The sequence below is a fragment of the Populus alba genome, chromosome 10 (assembly GCF_005239225.2).
Source record: "Populus alba chromosome 10, ASM523922v2, whole genome shotgun sequence".
Classification (NCBI taxonomy): Eukaryota; Viridiplantae; Streptophyta; class Magnoliopsida; order Malpighiales; family Salicaceae; genus Populus; species Populus alba.
Window position 1 is genome coordinate 18,871,648 of NC_133293.1, and position 22,663 is coordinate 18,894,310.

General features: G+C 32.1%; 2 protein-coding genes across 2 annotated transcripts; one reads left to right on the forward strand and one right to left on the reverse strand.

Moving 5' to 3' along the window:
- Positions 1 to 4,927: 4,927 nt before the first annotated feature.
- Positions 4,928 to 8,222, reverse strand: LOC118059717 (triosephosphate isomerase, cytosolic). The gene is made up of 9 exons (XM_035072669.2): positions 8,062 to 8,222; positions 7,852 to 7,927; positions 7,544 to 7,667; positions 7,324 to 7,408; positions 7,048 to 7,180; positions 6,428 to 6,522; positions 5,962 to 6,040; positions 5,270 to 5,352; positions 4,928 to 5,171 (listed from the first exon to the last, which is right to left on the reverse strand). Exons 1-9 carry the CDS (start codon positions 8,098 to 8,100, stop codon positions 5,121 to 5,123), a joined length of 765 nt encoding a protein of 254 aa, XP_034928560.1. The 5' UTR covers positions 8,101 to 8,222; the 3' UTR covers positions 4,928 to 5,120.
- A 7,938-nt stretch (positions 8,223 to 16,160) lies between these two features.
- On the forward strand, positions 16,161 to 20,068 carry LOC118059718 (DNA replication complex GINS protein PSF2). The gene is made up of 8 exons (XM_035072670.2): positions 16,161 to 16,331; positions 16,406 to 16,480; positions 16,611 to 16,725; positions 16,898 to 16,994; positions 17,075 to 17,105; positions 17,186 to 17,272; positions 18,086 to 18,238; positions 18,509 to 20,068. The coding sequence occupies exons 1-8, from the start codon at positions 16,284 to 16,286 to the stop codon at positions 18,527 to 18,529; spliced, it is 627 nt and encodes a 208-aa protein (XP_034928561.1). The 5' UTR covers positions 16,161 to 16,283; the 3' UTR covers positions 18,530 to 20,068.
- Positions 20,069 to 22,663: the final 2,595 nt, after the last annotated feature.

The following is a 22,663-nucleotide window of genomic DNA, read 5'->3' on the forward strand; positions in this document are numbered from 1 at the left end:
ATTTGCCAGCAGGAATGATGGGCGGTCAGGCGAGCTTCTCGATCTGCCATGGTGGGGCCCTGTTTGAGAAATCAACATTCAGCAACTCTTTAAAATGTCTATGCTTCCACACGCGATCGAGATTTATCGTACCCATACAATTATTGGCGGCGTTTGTTGTAATTCCCGTGAAAATGAAAAGGATAATGAGATATTGCATGGAAAATTATGTCGTGAGACATTGCTATTTCTCCTGAGATTTATTAATTAATACATCAGTAAATGCCTCCTGGAGAGGAAAAATAAAACTAATTATATTAGATGGTACGATAATATTTGTTTAGGAATGAATGAATGATAATAATAATAATATTTGTTTATTATAGATAAATTTTATCTGTGGATTTTGCAGTGAGAAAGGACACACTTGATATATCAAGTAATATTATGAATTATTATATTACACTGAATAGAGTTAACAAAATTATTGAATATCAGTTTATTTCGTAAAAAATAATATTTGAAAATAAAAAAAAATATGAGAGAAACATGCGAACAAATAACAATTGGAATTGCTTTGGTTTGGAAGATCTATGATTTATATTATGATGCCAGGTGACGGGTCTTGCAAAAAAAAATTGGAAGGAGATTTCCCTCCTAATTTCTCCTTTAGTTCGGATCATACAAGAAACACGTCGATATTTAAGGATTCATCAACTGTATTTGATGAAACGGTCGAATTAAAAAACAAAAACTCCCTGACCATGGAATTGATATGAAAAATGTTTTCGACGTATAATTGAGAACATCGATGTCAAATCGGAGATTTGTCCTGAAAACAATCACTCTCCCCGGAGTAAATAATTGGCTTTCTTTTCATATACCCCGGTGACGGCATCTACTACAAGCATCCGAAGGGGATAGATAGTACGTTCATTATCACCGGGATTTGAAAAAAGCAAAGAGACTTTTACCGGCATCCTTTAAAATATCTTTTAGCTGGTCAAAAGCAAATAAATAAAGTAGGCGTTCTGCTTGCTTTATGCAGCGCAGTATATCTATCTATAAAAAGATGACAGTGGACGGGAATTGAATGTGAAAAAGAAACCAGACAAACCCGTGACTGTTGCGCCTCTGGCCAACTTTGCTGTTGACTTCTCACAAAAACAATAAAGTAAAGAGAACTTGTTTTTCTCTATGGTTGCGATTACAAGATTCACGTACGCGTCACCAGTTGTTTGGTATCCATTGACCCTTTATCCCCGTCGAGCAATATTTCTCTCCAGTCTTTTTTCTTTTTTTTTTTCTTTTTTTTTTTCGTTTTTTGAATAGCTAAAAGTCCTTCAAGCCCTTTTCTAGAAGTTCACTGATGAAGCACACATACAATGCACACACTCACCCGTCCAATAAAGCACTGCACGAGAATCCCACCTTCATCAAATTGGTTTGCCCTGTTTGCAGCCGGCAGTGGATGAATTTATTAGCATTATGGCAATCACAAGCTTTATATCTCTGGGAAATGCCATCACGCTAAACGAGAAAGGTTATTTTGTTTTTCAAGATACGCATGGAGGGCTAATAGGCTTGACCCAGGCCCTTGATATGATACACTGTAGTAGTTCCGTGTACACATATTTAAAAAAAAGGACTTTTTTATGATATCCCGAAATCCAATACATGTAACAAAAATATTGATTAGTATTTGGGATAATAGTTTATTAATATATTCAAGTGCTTTAATTTGATTTTTAAAAAAAAATCTAGTGAATTACATGTTAGTAATAAAAGCTTGAATAGCTATAAAAATAATTCAAATTAGAGGATTCAAAGATACTCCAATAATAAAATTAATATATTTTATAGAAAATATATAAAATAACTCGAGGCAATAAATGACTTTAAAAAGTTTTAAATTTAAGAAACAAAGATATTACTATTTTTTTAAATTGATTGATGCTATTAAAATTTATGTATTTTTTATCCTAGAATATGAAAAGTTATAAATCTTTTATACTACTTAAACTTTGTTGTTTTTTAGATAAGAAAAAAATTGAAAATCCTCTACTTTCAGCGACATTAATAAAAGATAGGTATCTCTTGCATATCATTAATAAGACAGTAAGTATATTAAGTCTCTTAGGAGACCTTATATACACCTATAAATTTAAGAAAATTATTATTTCAATATGAACGATTATTTTGCACGACGGTTTATCACGTCTTTTATATTTATATTATAAATAATCGTACATAATTAGACAATGTAATTTTGGTGCCTGATAATGTTCAATTTTTTTAGATTTGATATATTTGCTGGACCTACGTTAACTTGGACTTGGCTAATTACCAAGTTCAAGTTCTTCAAGTATGACATATATATTTGTCAGATCCACGTTACCTTGAGTCTAACTGACTACCAAGGTTAAGTTCCTCGGGTTTAGCATGTTTGCTAGATCTATTTTATTTATGGATATGGTTAACTATAAAGTCCAAATTCTTTTAAATCTAACATGTTTACATGCTTATTTTATTTAAAAAGATTTTTATAAATAAAAATCTTGACTCATCGCTTTTATTTCATTGATGTCATAGAAAATGATAGAATTATAATTTTTAGATTGAAGAGGGCAGTTCGAAAAAAAAAAGGTAAAACTTTAAAACAAAACAAAGGAGAACTTGAGAGTGCAAACTATGTATTTCGTACTAAACAAGTCTGTGATCGAAGGATATAATAAAAAAGTTCAAAATGTTTAGACTCGAATGTAAAAAATTTCAGAGTCTCGGTGCCACCATCACCTCTCATGGCCCATAAAGCCTGGAAGAAAAAACATCACGTGTGAATTCCTAACACGCAATGAGATGGCTAGTTGTGTAATCATGATGCAAAGGTCAAATATAGCATGCACAATGACTCTTCATGGCCATCGATGTGGTAGTCTTTGACTAATCTCTTAGGCAGTTAAGGATAAGCTCATCAACTGCTGCTACTTTTGTGTGTGTGTGTATATATATAATGTGTGTGTGTTGAACAATAACCACACAAAAAAAAAAAAAAACCCTAATATTTAATCACATGAAATATCTATTCAATGGTGTTTCCTAAACTTATTTATTTAAATAAATAAATAAAAAACAAAAATTAAATGATTAGTTAGAAAAAAATACGACAACAACTGTTCTTTTTTTTTTTTTCATTTTTATTATAATAATATCATTTTTAATTCTTGTATGATAAAAAATTCAATTGATCTCGGTAACCCTGGTTATTCGACCTAACCCGTGATCAGAGACATGATAGGAGTTGACTCTCTAACATAATTTTAAAAGTATGAAAAAAAATAAGTATCAAATATGATATAAAAATTCAATGACATTAAATAATAAGGGATGAAATTGCAAAAACAATAATAATAACCAAGAAGAGAACTCACAATAAAAGGAATTGCAATAGTAAGAATGAAATAAAATTCAATGAAAAAAAAAGAATTAAAATAGAATGATTAGGTATTAAATCAAAAAATAAAACTAATTACAAAAATTAAAAGCAAAATAAATAGGAATAAAGGAATGAAAATCCAATTTGATAAAAAAATATATAAAAATCAAATAACAATTAATGAAATTAAAAAATAAATAAATCAAATTCTATACAATTAAATGAAGAACTACTTTGCAATTTTTCTAGGTGAACACAACTTTTGAGGTGGAAGAAAGAAAAAAAAGTGAGAAAAATTATAGCCAAAGCCCCTCCATGCCATGAAGGTCAACACGCGCCGACTCATTATGCAAGGATAGTGTGATGCTTTGAACACAACCACAGAAGGCTACCAACCATTATCGAGAAGCGCTACATGTTAAACATTTTTTTTTTAATTATAAAAAAAAAAATCAAAACACTCTTGACCCCACAAGATAATTTCAAAAAAACCGAAGTTAAAAACCTAAAATGCTCATTAACGTTAGACAAAAAAAAAAAAAAGCTTGACCTCAAGAATTATACGGTAATTATACTAAACCTCAAATATTTCATGTGTTGTTTTTTTTTTCCCTCAAGGACATTAAAATAACTATACTGTATAATAAATATCTGAAAATACAATCCTACCTCAAGTATGCGTTCATTTTTATAATCATTAAAGGGCTGATAAATCGTTTTACCGTGGATTACGGAGTTTTAGTTTTATTTCTAATAATTTAGTCAACAATTGACCCCCCCTATCAGAACAGCCTGGAGAACTATTATTCTATGCGGCAGATGATCTAATTATCAAATGAAAATAAACTAAAAACTAATATAGTGTCACCTGACCCGTCGGGTTAAAGCTCAACTTGAAAAGAACAGAGAAAAAAAAAAATACAAATTTCCATTTCTATTCGTTCAAGCTTGACCTCGAAAGATACAAGGATAAGAAAACGCAATTTTCATGCTCAGCTACCAATAAACAATAAGAGCACTCCTGAAATTTTCCCATATCCCCTTTTTTTTCCGCCATCAAACGAGTTCCAACAGACTTACAGACAGCATGAATGACGTGACTGCTTATATAACAACTATTCCAATGGTGGTTGTGTTAAATAACCAAATAAACCCACTCCTAGACAGGGGAAAAGATCAGGTCTCAGGACAACCAAGAAAAGACACGAGAAACTTAAGCCTACCTAGGACGAGGCGGGAAGAAGACGAAGTGGAAATATTTTTGGTTTATTAGGCAATATAAATTGGAAAGCAACAGAAAAACACCCACTGCAGTAGTTTAGTGAAACATCAGATCTTGGGTAAAGACTCAAAAGGACACCACACTATGATGTTTTCCCACGCCAGTCTTACAGAGTATTCCTATCATTTACAACCTAAGCCACTTCAAAAAAGATGAAGGGGCCAAATATAAAACAAATAAATGGATTGTGCATTCATGCAAACATGTCAAAGGCATGGAAGAAACCAAGAAGTCAAAATGTAAATGGCATTGGGAAGGAAATAGTTATCTTTATTCAAACATAAAGCCGGTTAAAGTGCTGATATCATTACACAAGATTGAAAACTTATTTCCTCGAAAACATGTCCAAATTGTACATGATGGATTCTATACCTCCCCAAACATAAGCATCAAAGAGTCGCCCCCAGTGCCCTGGTTCTGTGCTCAGGCACTTTTCTTCACTTCAGCAGACTTGATAATGTCAATGAACTCCGGCTGATGATGAAGGCACAATGAAAGGGAAATATCATGAAAATCAACAGGTAAGGAAAAGTCAAATGAAATTAAATTAAATAACTAGCAAGTTTCGCTACCTTTAGGGAAGCACCACCAACCAAAAAGCCATCAACATCAGGTTTTGCTGCCAATTCCTTGCAGTTTGCACCATTAACGGATCCTGGATCAGGCACCAAATTAATGAAGCATAAACAAAAAAAGGGGAGAAAATTAATCATCATTCTATTAACTCCCTCGCCACTCCGTTAAGAAACCAAAATGAAAGCAAATATTATCCAGCAGCATGAGAAAAGCACATTATCGTTTTAGATATTGGTTCAGGATACCACAATATCTTCTACCTCTGAATGCAAACAAGGCATGCTCAACTTCGCAATAAGGTTCGGGTTCAATCAGTTCCCTGAGTATTGTGATGGTGCCCATGCTATTAATAGATAGATCAAGGAATGCATATTGATCCATCTGGACCAAGCATGGTGCACAACCCCTTACACTTCACCAAGCACGTTTCAATGAATTTGTGTTGAAGAAAAATGCATAGCATGTTCTCTACTCAGTATTTTATGCAAGCATCTGCGTCACTTTACAGAACGCAGTATTTAATAAGACTTTATTTTTATTTTTCCCAAAAACAAGAGCAATACAAAAACAAAACAAAAAAGTACTTAGAATTTTCAACCAGTGTATTCATCTTATAGGTCTGCAAAAAAAGAACAGAACAAATCAAGAAAATAAACTGATTGCAAGTAGCATTAACATACGAAGATACCTCCATAAATAATCCTGGTGGTTGCAGCAACTTCAGGGCTGGTATTTGCATGAAGCCATTTCCTCAGTTCAAAATGCACCTATTACATTAAAAAAACCAAAATTTCAAAAAACTAGTCATGGGAAACCAACAGGCAAGACACAGTCGCAGATTAACTGGTGTTTAGCATGCAGGAAATAACCTGAGAAAACAGGCAGATAAGAAACAACATAACAGTTACGGGACAAAAACACCATTTGCCTGCTATAAATCAGCTAATACTGTGAGACTGAAAGTTCATAGAATCATAAAAGATTCTGAGTTCTAAGAAAACATAAAGCTCATCATGTTAATATGAATTATTCATGTTTTCATGGTACAGGAAATAAACAATGGGTGTTAAACGCTCCTTTTTCTATCTCATTGGTGGAAAGCTCAGTGCATATAATGAGTGTAACTTAAACAAGAAAACAAAGCTTGGACTTGCCTCCTGTGCCTGAGCAGGACTTGCAACCTTTCCTGTTCCAATAGCCCACACGGGCTCATAGGCCAAAACAACATCAGCCCAATTGGATACTCGCGCTGCAATGAAAGCAAAGTTTAAACAATTATGGATACTACTATAAACTCTTTACAGTTAGGATATAGTGAATGTAACGAGATAAATAAATGAATCAACATAGTCATATGTTTCAAATTGATGACACGTCTACTGAAATAATGAAGGTATGCATATATGAAGCCCCTTGATATGATCAAAATCCAATTAAATGAACGATAAATACAGCAGAAGTTTTTAAAACGTTCATTTGAAGGTGCATTGCAAAACTTGGAACCAGGAGGAAGAGACAGTTGATTTCAAGCTCATCTAAAATGTGTGGCCATGTGATCAATTACCTCCCTTAAAACAAAGAACATCGCATCACTGTATACAAGAGTACAGTGTTTCAGTTAGTAACAAACAATGATTCCACATGCCCAACTAGTAACAGATTAACTTAATCAACAATGTTCCACCACTGTATGAAGGCCAGAACTTCTTATTTGGAAAAATTAAACATGTACAACATCATAAATCCAAAAAAGCATGGTTAATATATGCTATACCTGCAATTGCTTTGGTTTGTGCAGCGACAACCTCCATGGTAGATCCTGCTTCCCGCTGCTCAAGAGTCTCACCAACACAAGCTATCACCTTCAACCCTTGAGAAAGTGCATATGCAACCTTGTCGCCCACAAACTAAAGGAAACACCCCCCGGAGTGGGAAGTTATTACATGATTGAAACTTTAAATAGATATGATAAAAAGAAGCACTTGTGAAGCATTGACAGTACAAATTAACCACAGATAAGTTATTGCTATACCATGTGACACAAACTTACCTCATTTGATTCATTCAGGAGACTTCTCCTTTCGGAGTGACCAAGAATGACCCAAGGAATACCCAGATTCACAAGCATCTCAGCACTGCACACAAGTAAGACCAACTTCAGCATTTGGAAGTTCAAATCCCACAGACAATAAATATTCATCAATTCCATATGTCTAATAGTCAGCACAAACAAAATACTAGGCCAGCTAATACAGATCATTAGCACATACCTGACTTCACCGGTGAAAGCACCTCCTTTCTTAACCCAACAATTTTGAGCCGCGACATGAAAATCAGGCCTCAGCGAACTTTTCACCAGAGGAAGAAACACGTATGGAGGGCTTACAACAACCTCTGTAGAAGATCATACCAGTTCTCGATGCATCAGTAGGTTAAAGGCAGATCATGATTAAAAATCATCAGTTTCTTGTGATTTTTGTAAATCCAATTTGGGTAATTACCTTTCAGTTGTGCAATCAGATTAACAGCAACACTTGAATTAAACTAAAGAAAGCGAGAGTGAGAAAGACACACTTACCAACAACATCAGATGAGGGCACTTGAGCATCATTGAGAGTTGACACTATCTTCTTCACTTCTTCGGTGGTTCCAGTCTACATCCAGAAAAAATTAAATCACCAATTCAAATAACTGATTTGATTGCTTTAAAAAAAAAAAAAAAAAAAGCTGATCTGAATCAGATTTCGATATCAATAACGGAATAGATAAGAATAAAAACGAGACTCACGCATTTCCAGTTACCGCCAACGAAAAACTTCCTGCCCATTGTAGATTGTGGAGTGACTGGTTTTGATTTTTAGTTTTTGTTTTTGTTTTTGTTTTCAGTTTCGGGTTTTTGTTTGATATTTGTGGAGTTTTTATGGTGATCCACAAATCTGTGGTTATATTATTTACTGTTTTAGCCTCGAATCTGTTTCGAATATGCTTGGAGGAGATGGATTTGATAAGGGTGGTTTTGGAAATTGAAGTGAAAAGGGTGTTAGGATTAACGAAAAAGCTTGGCAGTTTTGTGATGCTTATAGGCCCATGGATTAACACGTCATGGTAAGCTGAGGGATTGGGCCATCTAACAAATTTTGGACCACTCGTGATATTAACATGATAGGAATCGTGATTGAGGTGTATTGAATTTTTTAAAAATAATTTTAAATTTTATTTTATTTAAATTATTAAAAAATTATCATTTACTCAGGATTATTTTCATTTAAAAAAAAAAAATTCCGATCAATTATACGAGAGAGATGGAGAGATGATAACGTTACCAAGATTAATTTTTAACGTGTCGACTCTGAATATGATTTGAAATTTTATTAAGATTGATTATTTCAATTGTCTGTATCATTCATTCATATTTTTTCAAGTATTAAAATTTAATAAATAATGTGGAAATTATTTAATTTCTACTAAATCTTGAAATTTTCAAATAACCTGTAAATTCTTTATAAGGTTTTTTTTACAGACAACCATAGTTGTTACGAATGCACCGTGTTTGATTTGTATAATGCAGAGTGATACGAAAACCGATACTTGCAACGTTAAAGTTGAACTTATACTGTACTAGTTATATTACCTTTTTTAAAAAAAAAAAAATGTGATGGCTTATTCCACGCGTTTTTTATGGCAGATTTTTTTTTAAAAAAAAAATGATTGTGCTGGTTTATAGCTTATAGCCTTATACTGCTTGTTTTCCCATCAAACACTATAAAAAAATGATATAAAAACTGGAAATAAAAAAAATCAATCTAAATTTTTTTAAAAAAAAAAAACTTAAGTTGACCAGCTATGCCATCAATTGAATCCATAATCCTACTGCCTACTGGATATAACAATTTTTTATTTAAAAATTTATTTTTTATATAAACAGACGATAACAACATGTATGGGATATTTTCGTACAAAAAACAATTTGCTCATTTCCAGAAGACAAAGCCTCTTCCTTTAATTTCCTCTTTTTTTTCAAGTACAATGATAAAAAGGAGGATTTGTTGCCTAAAGTCAAACAAGTATATAAAAAAACAAACAAACGATTATTTTTTAAAGATCAGGGGTCAAGAATATCTCAAACTAAATAAGGTTTTTTTAAAAAAAATATATATAAAAATTAGATTCTCACCATGAAATATATGATGGACCAAAAAATAAGACTCAAGCATGTTACTCGAACTAATTTGAACCAACATGATAAATTCATGATATAAGTCATGGGATTGGGCTATCTTCACCAAAAACAAATTAAAAAAAATAAAATCTCCAGTAAATACAATGTTTAATGGTGCATCTAAGAAAAATAATAGTTTAAAAAAAGGATAAGAAAATACAATATCAACCCTAGTTAATATCTCACACTTTTCTTTAAGGCATGAGACTAGGATCTTCATGTCAAAATATATTATAATCCAAACTATAGATCAGTGAGATATTGATGAATGAAACTGGAAAAAAAAAAAAGTTGTTCAAGGAATGAGAACAAGATTAAACATAAAAAATATATAAAATGTCAAGGAATAAAATGATAAAACAAAAGTCAATTAGAAAAATGATATAAAAAACAATAGTTAGAATAACAATGACTAAATCTGGTATTAAAATAAAATCTCAATAGATGAAATTAAAAAATAAACAGTAATTAAAATAATGATAGTCAAATATAATGTAAAAAAAAAATCAAATTAAATCTCAAGGGTTGAAATTAAAAAAAAAATAACAACTAAAAGAACGAGGGTCAAGTCTAATAAAAAAATCAAATAAAATCAATTTAAATGGATGAGATCAAAAAGAAAATAATAAAAAAAAAGATTTAAAACAATCAAGGATTAATAAAAAAAAACGAGAACTATGACTAAAATAAAAATAAAAATAAAACAAGAGGACATGTTTTTTATTTTTTGCTTGGTCAAAGCATGCCTCGATGCCATAAAAAAAACAAAAGGGAAGACAAAACCCAGGCACCACCAGGCCATAAAGAACCATGATAAACGTGACAACTTAATTGAAGTGTTGCCACTCATTAGAGTCGACGACATGATGATTTGATGTTTTTGGCCACCAGAGAACATAGCACGCGCCACTTGCATGTGACGACTCTTCTTCATGTACATGCTTGTTTTCTTTAAACGATTAACATAATTTGTTTATATTTTTATTTCTCAAAAAATACCAAGCAAACCCTCACTCACACTGTATACAATGAAAAAACCAAGATAAAAAATCCAAAAAGCCCCTGGATGGTAGCTTGTAAATTTTTTTATACAAGGTTATGCAAGTAGTTATGCTATATATATAAAATAAATTGACAAAAAAACCCTTCCATGATAGCCTAGAAAATTTTAGTCATAAGAGTTTGATAGTAATTACAATATGCATCGAAAAATTAAATTGACAAAAAACCCTTTAAATGCAAATTATTTTTTGGTTTTCTTTCAAGAATGTTATTATACTTAACTGTTATAATTCTATTACAGCAATCTACAATAATATGTCTTTATTGCTACAGTCACCGTTAATATTTGTTGGTTTAAGTGGGTATTTGGTTTTGTGGTTGCGGGTGAGATTCACCCGCAAACGCAAATTTTTATTTGGTAACAAAACAAAACCTGCTTTTTAATAGTAGGGCCTATTGAATTTTAAATTGAAACCGAGATTTCTGAAAGAAAAACGCTGGAACAGTGGAGCATGTTCCACTGTTCCCTAAACTTTTAAATCAGAGTTGGTTTTTTTTTTCCCTCAAAAAACCAAGAAAAGTTTACACTGTACAGTGTGAGTGAATTTTAATTCACTCGCACTGTTCCCTAAACTTAAATCAGAGTTTTAGTTTTTTTTTTTTTAAAAATTTGGAAAACCCAAGAAAAGTTTTTTTTTTTTGAAAAATCAGTGCAATTAAAAAAAACCCAGTGATTTCACTCGCACTATTCATGTAAACGTGAACACTATTTTTTTTTTTTTAAAAAAATTAGTTTAAGGTGAATTAAATTTACTTATACTGTAATCTCAATTTTATTCCTGATAATATCTTACTTAATTTTATTGCATGCTCAAAAAATCATAAAAACTGTATTTTTTGTCGAATAAATTTTGTACGTAATGAAATTATAATTTTTTTTTTAAATTGAGTTTTAGTTGAAAAACTAGTATTTAATATTATTTAATAGCACTACATAAATTAGAAGAATATAGCATGATGGCGTAATATTTGTGGAATTTGATCGCAATTCCAATTATGTTATTGCCGTGTCAGACCAAGTTAAAAAAAATTCATTTTTATTTTTATTTTAATTCATGTTTTATTCAAAAAATTAGAAGGAGATCACTTGATGAAGTAACAAAAAATTCAGTTTTTATTGTTGTGTGCTTGAGAAATCATGAAAAATATAATTATTTATTTCATGATGTAGTAATGGTAGTTAAATCTACAATATTTAAATTAAAAGTATTTTTTAATTATTTTATAACCTCAATTTGAAAAGCTTTTTTTTAACCAAACACATTAAACTATTTTTTGTTCAATCACAGTTTTAACCAGACATATATTTTTTCAAACCAACTTCAACTAAAAGTACTTTTTAAGCGTGCTTTGACAGTGTGGTAGCGGTTGCTTTTCAAATAGTTTTTCGTGCCGAAATACATGCCAATGATGTTTTTTCATTTTTTAAAAATCATTTTTGACATCAGCACATCAAAACGATCCAAAAAGTACAAACCGCACTTAATTTTAGCAAAAAAAAAAATTCAAAATTTTACAAAACACAGGTAAAAACGCAGCCCCAAACTCTACCTTTATCAAACAATTTTTTTAAAACTATAACCACAGTAGCAATTATAATACCAAACACACTTTATAGACGGTGCTGGGTTTTGTTTTTCTTTAATCATTACCGCTTTATTATTATTATTTTTTTTTCCCTTTACATCTCTCCAGACATACGAGCGAAGTCATTGATTCTCTCACGTGGTCGACCATGTTATCGTTCGAAAAGAGCAGGCCATTGACTACACGAGCTCGAGAAATTGGGCATGACTTGTTGAGTAGAAAACCACGTGGTTGGTGGGATTGATTTGAGCGTTTTTTGCAGTGTGATTATTGTTATTTTTTATATTTTTATATTAAAATATATATTAATAATTTTTTATATTTTTAAAAGATTATTTTTAATATTAATATATTAAAATAATTTGAAAACACTAAAAATATATTAATTTAAAATAAAAAAAATAATATTTTTTAAAAATATTTTTAAAATGCACAAACTAGCGACTTTTATATGTCCTGGTTGGCCGCCGAAGTGTGACTTTTTGAAATACCATTTAGTTGACACTCGAAAATAAAACAGAAGGCGACACCTCGAGCTGCCAGGACTTTGTGATTTTGGATATGTTTGCGGTGGAGTATTATAATATCACACCATATAATGGCAGCCACATTCTTCCCGTGAAAAATAAATCTTGAATGCAATAACAATGCCTGAATTTCAAATATCCAGTATTAATTTAAAATATCACAGGTCAGAAGAGTCGTGGGAGGTTTCGATTTATATCGAAACAAGGCTGAGCCTTTGGCCCCTGGTCCCGAGAGCCACCTCGTATGCTACATGGATCGATTTATACCCGCACAACCTTTGATTAACAACAGCAAGAGGTAAAGATCCAGCATGGATGCTAAAATTGATTTCCTCCATCGACGTCACCGGTGTCGAGATACGCGGATTTGTTAGTTTCAATACCGAAGTCTGGCTCAAGAGACGACGGCACGATAATAAGATGGAAATATGAAGAGGATGAACTAGCACCGAACAGAATTAGTACATGTCGCCGCCTTCGGAGGAGCACCGTCAACCAAAAAGCTCCTAACACCAGGTTGTGCTACCAATTCCTTGCAGCTTGCACAGAAAATGGAGAGAAAAATAAACACGACCCCACCTCAATTCCGTCACCCCTTCGATGAATCGAAGCGGAGATCAGTTTTCCAATCAGCACTTGAAAATGCAGAAAAATCATCTTCTCAGACATTTTGTTATGTTAGAATAAAAGCCATTACCTTCATTATTGATATTTTATCTAACAATTTAATTTTTTCAGTTTAAATGACTAGTCAATACAATATAAATTTCAAGTTCGTATTTGTGCCATCTACATTTTTTAATCAATTAAAAAGAATTAATGCAGAACGGGTTTCCCACTGAATTAATTTGGGTCGGGTTTAATAGAAAGATCAAACAAGGGGAGGACCATTGCAGTAACTAGGCTGCGTGCAAACCATGATTACATGGATCAGATCAAGTACTGCATCAGGACCGAACATGGAACCACCGCAGGAGTTGCAACCTTCCCTGCTCGGCTGCCCACACGTGTTTAAAGACTTTTTTATTCAATGTTTTAAAAGTGATTTTAAAAAAAAACTAATTTTATTTTTATTAATTTTATTTTAAATTACTAATTTTTTTCGTATTTTCAGATATTTTAATATATTAATATTAAAAATAATTTCTTTAAAATAAATTTTTTTATTTAATATATTTTTAAACAAAAACAAATACTGTGAAATATAATTATCATTCTACCCCTCGGCACCCTGAGTCAAAAGGTTAGAGCATCTACCAGGCCAACTTGACACGTCTTCTGCAGTACGAGGGAAGATAAAGCAAGATTTGCCCAGGGGTGTTGTCTTGTGTGCCCGTGGTTTTGGTACATATGGAGTACTGGAGCTAGCTTGACCTATTTTATATTGTGTTAAAGCGTGGTTGAAGTTATATTTTATTTAATTAAATTTTTAAAAAAATTATATTTAATTATAATATATCATAATTTTATATGGATAAATGATTTTTTTTGATATATTAGTTACGGAAAAGCTAAAACAAAAAAAAAAATACCACAATATCAAATGCTATTATCCTAAACCTCGCTTGTGTTTCATATTTTTGCAAGTCCATCATTGTTTGTATACTAGTGGTTTTCGTACGTGCGTTTTCTATCCAATAAAACAAACGCGAGCCCCTCCTCAAACGGATTCCTCCTTTTACTCTGACCCCTTTTTTAAAGGATGTGTTTGGTATTTTATGTTTTAAAAATGCATTTAAAAAATATATATATATATATATATTTTTTTTTTTATGTTTTCAGATTATTTTAATGTGTTAATATCAAAAATAATTTTTTAAAAAATAAAAAAAATATTATTTTAATATATTTTAAAATAAAAAACACTTTAAAATATAAACAGTACAATAATTCTAAATATATTTAGCTTCTCCGTTTCAGGGCTAGCCACTCTATCACCTGACTTCTCATACCAGAACAGAGCAAATACAATGAGTTTCCATATGAAATTTGATTGTTTATACATATTTCTTTGCTTCAACAGAACAATTGTTAGACTACTAAAGATATTCTTGAAAAAATTAAATAAACTTATCTACTGACATTAACAAAAAAAAAAAAAAAGCCTTTTATATCATCCAGCGTGATGCATGAGACCTGCAGATATTTTATTCATTTTTTTTTTGCCAATACGGGTTGCCCTTTCGCTTGAATCTTAAGCCAATTAGCCCTCTTATTTCCTATTAACAGCCAGAATCAAGTGGATGATGGGAAAAAAAACTAAGTATTTACACTGTTTAGGCTGAGATTTAGTATTTTAGAAAGAGAGAACCTTGTCTCGTTGCCTCTTCGAGCTCTTGATCCATGAGTTAAAAAAAGCTCTTGTTTTACAGACAAATCTTATCCCTTTAACCAAATGGGTAAATTATTATGGTATTACACTGATAATTTTAATTTTTTAAATTTTGACAAAACTTTATCTTGTTTAAGTAAACATTACAATTTTTTTTCTAATCCATTATATCTTTGATATTTTAAAAATCATTTCCAAGTCATTTTGAAAATAAAAAATATCTATAATATCTACATTTTTTGTATAATCACCATGGTTAATTGTAATGCGTCATACTCATAAACAAACTTTTTTCTATTTTCCTGTTGTTTTTGTAATAAAAAGGATGTATGTAATAGGCATGATATTTTCTCCAAAACTCGTAACTGGAATGAATTATATATGGGTTCGGCCTCATCCATTTACAAAAATTACGAACGTGGGGGTCCATCATCTTTCGACTGGGTCAACTGAGTCCAGGTAAAAACTTTTTAAAAGCCAACTCAAAAAACAACCAAACTCATTGGACCAATGGGCCCCCATCGATGGTTGCTAGGGGAACCCAGTGATCCAATGGCCGGGATTTGAGCTCATTCGAGGAGGGCATTCAACAAAAACATTTGAGTCCGTGGCGGTCAAGAGTTTTTCAGTGTTCACCTAAGTGAATTGTGTAATTTTTTTTCACGTGCCAATTTTATCTTACATTTAGGGATTGCAATTTAATTTAAATTTGATAGATATTAATAGATGAATATTTTTTGGATAGATATCTTACCTACCTGATAGATAATAAATAAAATATAAATATTATTAAACCCAACTCAAAATCTGGCATAATCTAACTTGAAATATATATTTATATTATATAGATATATTTATATTTATAAAATATATAGATTTGTGCCTTTTCTTACCACTGTTTTGATACGCTTTTTTTTTTTTTTTTTTAAAAAAAAGAAGTTGTTTTCGGAATTTTCATTAACCACGTGTAATTTAATCTTTGCTCATGACCAAACAGGCTCTTATTCATCTGATCATCTAACTTTAGGTGTTAAAAAACAATACCATCTGGGCCACCAATCCGAAGCCCAAACTTCCTCAACGCCCGCCAATTTTAAAAATTAAACCCAGTTTTAGCGCCCAGCCAAAATAGAAGTAAAGTTCACACCTCACACCTCACAGTTGACACTTGACGATCCCTCCCTCCCTCTCTCCTCCCACATCACCACCCCTTGCCTCTCCTAACCTGCGATTGCTCCAAACAACTATCTAGCTAAACCCTCGATCCGCCCACGGTCGCAGAAATGGCTGGTCAATCTGACTCTACCATGTCTCTATTTTCTTCTGAAGAGGTGCCTTTCCTTCTCTCTATACACGTTAAATCTGTGGTTTGTTATTTATGCTTGCCTGCTGTTTTGCTGTACAGATTGAATTTATGGCGGAAGATGAAATGGTGGAGATTGTTCCGAATTTGAGGATGGATTCTCTCAATTTTATTTGTGTAATGCCTCCCTCTCCCCCTCTCTTATACGCACATAAATACTTGTATGCGTTTTTTTTTCCCCTCTCACTTTCAATTTAGTTCGATTTAATTTTTCCTTTTGTAATTGATTGATTTGGTGTAATGGCAGGGGGATTATGGACCATTTTATCCACAACTGGCAGCTCAAGTGCCGCTTTGGTTAGCTCTGGCCTTGAAGAAGAGAGGGAAATGCACAATCAGGCTTCCTCAGTGGATGTCAATTGGTGCGTTCTGGACCTTGGTGATATTAGTTTCCTGCTCTTCTTTCAATCAGATGCAGCTATTTATTCCAGTGTTATCTCAGGATAGGATTTTAACTGTTCTTGCTGTATTTCTATCAGAAACTAAGTTGTAGATTGCAATCTTTCTCATTGTTCTTTTGGCTTTGTGGACTAGAAAATTTGACTCGGGTTTTGGAAGCAGAACGGGACTCTCATGCATTCCAGAATTTACCCTTTCATTACGTGGAAATCTCAAGACTTCTTTTCGACCTGTAAGTACTGAAACACTCCTATTTACTCCGCATTTCAGTGATGACAATATTGAATGTCAACTCCATTTTTGCGAATGCAGTGCACGTGAGGACATTCCTGACATGTATATGGTGAGCTTTGATGATTCCTTCATCTCTTTCAGTTATGTTTTTGTGTTTTTGGCATAAATTTCATATTTACCTGTTCATAGGTGAGGTCACTTATCGAGGATATCAGAGATGTAAGATTTCATAAAGTGGAGACTAATTTAGAAAAGTTTACTGCATCTACGGTGACGGTATGCTTGCTGTCTCTCTTTACCATTTGAAAGTCGTATATTCTTGTAAAATCTGATCTTGGCTTATGCTGGGCAAAAGTGAAGAGTAAATTGTTAACATGCACGTTCCGATAAAGTGTGCTATTTTTATTTGGTCTCAAACAACATGAATGTGAGCTAAACCACTGCATCTAACTGGGACAATGATGGACGTCAATAAATTAATTAAAGTGCAAGAATCAGAGCACTTGGTAGTGTGCCTAAGTGCATCCATGGGAGTAATATAGAATGTGAAATCAGGGATGAAAAGCACCCTTCTTATTTCAAATACTAGTGCTCTGAAAAAATTACTTAACCAATGAAAGGAAAAGAGATAAAAAGTACCCCACCTTTTCCGCTTAAGTAAAGATGTAGATATAAAAGAAGTTTGTCGCACTGAAAATTGATGCCGTTGTCTTGCATTCTTGAGTAGCCTCCTAGCTGCCCCCATGCAACCGGCAATCAACTTCATAGTTGAGTAGATGTTGAGACTTTTAACTTATCATACAACAGTATCTTATATCCATTCTGGAAAGGAAGGATGAATTGTTCCGAGGAACTTCCATCAAGAATATAGGCAGTGGGTGATGCTGTTAACAGAGACATTCTCATCTACTTGTTGGATTTATCAAATGGTGTCAGCTTTTGCGCATGCCTATTAGTAGGATTGTTGGAAAGCTCTTTGTTAATTCTTGGATTTTGATTCATTCTTCATCATGTTGTGATATACTGTACCTTTGTTAGATCTTGCATTCTGCTGCTCTGTGAAGTGATGTCTTGAATTTGATATTGCAGTGGAAAAATATGTCTGCAATGGAAGTCAATGTAATCCGTGCATTTGCTGGGAGAGCTCTGCAGGCATTTTATAAGCATGATAATGAACAGCAAACACCAGATACAGATAGAACGTTGGATAAACAGCCACAAATACCTACTGACAGGCCAAAAGTATGCCATTTCTTAATATCATATTTATATGTCTGTGCATTGGCGGACTAATGTGTTCATTTTATTTCATTATTATGAAATTGAGAAATGTATTGGTGCAGTGGTAAATGATGGTCAAACTTTTTGAGCAATGCTCAGTGCTTCTTTACCTCCTAACCATTGAAATGAAAATTGTGTAACAGTGAAAAAAGAATTGGTGGACTATTATTTCAAAAGTGCGACGCCACCGGCCTAGGTTTCCTTTATTTAACTAATTTTCTTGTTATGCAGCGAAATTTGAAGCCTCGATAAGAAGTCATCATCTTCACGAATTCCCTTCCTATCTCAACCTGAAAAGAGTACATTCTGCAGGTGACCACAGAAGGTATTTCAGTTTCTTTGACCTTTCTCACAAAAATCATGTCCCATGCTCATCGTAGTGATGAAATGACAGTAGATTTTGCGCAGAGCCTTTTTCAGCACTATATGTATAAGCTAATTTTATTTTTTTCTTATTAAGCACAATAACATGTGAAGGTTCCTCGATATGTAGAATCCAAATGTCTCCCTCCATGTTCACAGCTATACAAAATGTTTTTGTCAAATTGTGGGTCTTTTTTCACATGTATAACTTTGTGTAAGGCAATTATAGGAGGTAACATGTCAAAATTGATTTTCTGGGATGTGAATATCTTGATGTTTAGATGAAAATATTTACATTTGTTAAAGGTCTGACATGGCAGTGAAAATGTGGTAGAAGGTAGCTTGATAGAGATGACTGAGATGCATATTAGGAAGTTTGAATCAGAATTGCGTGCTTCCAAACTCAACCTTGTCATGCTAAATCTGGTCATAATGTTTAGGTTTCTATCTAGTCAGCATATTATAAAACTGAATCTATAGTCTGACCGTGTGGGCATTAGGATAGAATTTTCATTTGTTGTAAATTGTTTTGATTTTGTCCCATGTTCTGAAACAACCAAGGGTCACGCAAGCAATGGTTCGGTGACTGATTGCGGTCTTAATCTTGGTTCTAGATTTTCAGATGAAAGTTGCCTGAATGCTAATTTGGATTTATTTTGGTCATGCATTTTTCCTGGAAAGAGGTGCCATTATTCAAATTGATTTCAAAACTTAATTTGAGAGTAAATATTTATTATTTTTTGTGGGCTAAAGAAGTTTGGAAAAGCAGATGCTAGGTACTCATGGAAATGCACTATTTGTTTAGAAAAAGCTCATTTTCTTGGAAATCCTTATTGGCATTTCACAAGACATTGTCTACATATGCTACAAAAAATTCTGTGCTCACTACCATTTGTTAAGTCCTGTCGGTACACATCTACCTATTTGCTTTCTGTTGGGTTGTATCTTGTTCCTAGATACGCCTCAACGCTTCCTGCTCTAGACTTTGTTTGATGACTTTACGCTTCCTAGGTAAATTATATGTTCTAAAATAGACTAACTAGATTGGTGGCTGCTGTGACGCTGCCCGCAGCACCAAATTTCTTTAATCTAAAAAAAAAAGAAGTTCAAGGGACTATTATATTTTTTAAAAAGTGAAATTTAATAACTAGGTTAGATTTTGATAATATAATAAAAAAAAATGAGGTAACGACCAAAAAAATATATTTTTAAAAATATTGCTCTTGGCAAAGCTGTGAAAAAAAAAAAGATAAAAAAATATCAACTCTTGTTAACTTTTTAAACCTGTAATTTAGATTATTAGACATGAAGTATTATACATAAAAAAAATCATGAAACTTAATCTTTAAAAAATAAAAAGTTGGAGGATAAATTGAAAAAAAAAATTACAAAAAAAGAAGAGAGGGTTAAAACTAAAATAAAAAATAAGTTAAAGTACATCAATAAATTTTCAATTAGAGTTGAATTGAAAAAATAAAAACATTAATAAAAGAAATTTTTTTTTAAAAAAGAATGAAGACTAAAATAAAATAAACAATATACTATAAACTTGGATTGAACGATAAAATTAAAAATAACAAAACTTTAATAAAAAGACCAAAAAAAAATTTTAAAAAATTGAAAAAAATAAATGATCAAGTTTAAAACATTAATACATGATACAAAAAAATTGAACCTGTAGAAATTTTCAACATGTTTTTTTTTTATATATATATATAAATTGAAAAAATCATGCATGCATTCAATCAAATAAATCAATAACCATCATGTAATTTTTTTTAAAAAAATTATTAACGATAAATAAAAATAAAATTAAAAAAATTAAAAGATAAATATAGATCAAAATATTTAATATTGCAATATAGATCATTTACCTTGTTGTGTTTAATGAATTTGATTTTAAAATCAATTTGTAATAGAAATCAACATAAAATTTATTAAATAAAAAATCTTCTCGATCTCATATATGTTTTTTAGGTATTTTTAAGGTGAAAAAAACATCTAATTTGAACTCTTATCATATGAAACTATTTAGCACAAAAATTAATTGTTTTGGTGATCATAATAGTTGCAATGATATGTTTCTTAAACTTGGCAAGCCCTCTTTTTTCTCACCCAAAAAAAACTTGAAAATGATGAAAATGAAGTTTGATATTAAAATTAATATTTCTAAAATTAAAAAGAGCGATCACTTAATAGTTAAAAAATTGAGAGATTATAATTTAGTTTTCAAACAAATTCAAAAGCCATAATTTATTTTACTTGTGTTTTCAATTTAATTCTTTATCTTTTAATTTAACCCTCTTAAAAAAAAACATGTCATTGAATGATAAATTGGGCTTAAAAGAGCTCAATTGTGTAAAATAAAAATGAAAATATATCAAATTTAAAATTTAGAAAAAAAATCATTGGTACAATCTATATTAATCTGTGAGAGTGACTAGTTGGCAGCTACAATTTTTTCACCACATCAATTAGTTTCTATGATAAAAATAAGTAACAGGTCCGAGGCATCTCCCCTTTATTTTTAACAATAATACCTGTCAATTATCCACAAAATGCACCTAAAATCGCAAAAGAGAATCCTTTCATATTGAAATTTAAACGGATAGATATACGTAGGTATATTCCTTGAGGTCCAACTAGTAAGAAGCAGAACACGCCTGGCGTCCGAGTTAAGTTCCGGCCCGTGGGGCAATTAAAGCAGTGCTTGTTTGCATATGCTGTGACTCTTATGGGCTCCGTTTATTGTCAGCTCAATATATCAATTACAAGCTAAATGATGGACAAGGTCTGGGCCTGTTGGATGCCTGACATCCATAAAATGGCTCATCTTTTGAAAAGTTTGTGTGGAAACAGAACCCTGGACCTGGAATGCGGGTGGGAAGACAGCAGTCATCATGATTTTCTTTTGGTAAATTAGCCTTAAATTAGAGGGAGTCTAAAAGTTTAAGCCTTTAGGTTTTCTTGTCGGGGAGTGGGAGATATATAACATGGCTCCGCACTACAGTTTCTAGTACTGCTGTTTGGAGAGTTTAATGCACGGGGAGGCCAGCCTTTAGGATCCAGAAAAGCTTGTTTAAGTAAATGATGAATGGATCTAATTTTTCGAACCATTAGGTGCTGGTACTGGAAGTTGGCTGTGGCTATTGGAGACTGGCCTGCTTTCGCTTTGCATCAAATCCATCCAGTTAATTTTGTTATTAGATGATGAATAAAATATTGTTTCTCGTGCACCATCAGAAATTAGTTCAACATATAATGCTGGTCTGAGTTGTGATTTATTATCCTTTTCGCCATTGTTTTGGCAATTATTAGATTCCTTCTCTCCTTTTTTCCTGGTTTTTAATTAAGCCATGATTAGATTCTCCTTAAAAGTCGACCCCTTTAGCAATTATTAGATTCCCAAAGAGGCAGGAAGAAAATTCTTTATTGCACAATTGAAAAACCATTGCAGGGAATGCTTCCAAAATTTGGGAGAAATGGATGGTTCTAGCGATGAACGGGTATGACACTGATTGGCTCGCTAATATCTCTAGCCACAATCCTAGGCTAAGCATGTTATGAATTGGAGTGTGAAAATGATCCTCGATTTTATCATAAAATAATGGTATCATTTTCCTGAACACGGAACATTTTTAGCGTTTGACCTTCAAAATGGGTCCAGAGGCCATCGCCTGGCGTGGACCAGTAGACACTTAGAAGTCAGAATGAGCAGTCAAGTTTTTGCAGCAATTTAATAAGCGATGGTGCTAGTCACATAATGTATCACATTTTTTGTGCAAGTGTGGTTTGTTTTGGCCTTGAGTAAGCCTCTATTTATAATTGCGATTCAAATGAAAGTTTGTTAAAATTAATTTTTTATATTATTTTGATATTTTGATTTTAAAAGTAAATTTTTAAAAACTAATAAAAATATTATTTTAATATATATTTGAGTGAAAAATATTTTTTAAAAAATCTAAAATCAGAAATATTTTTTTTTTGATAGTCGATGATCATTAATATTATCAGAAAATGTTG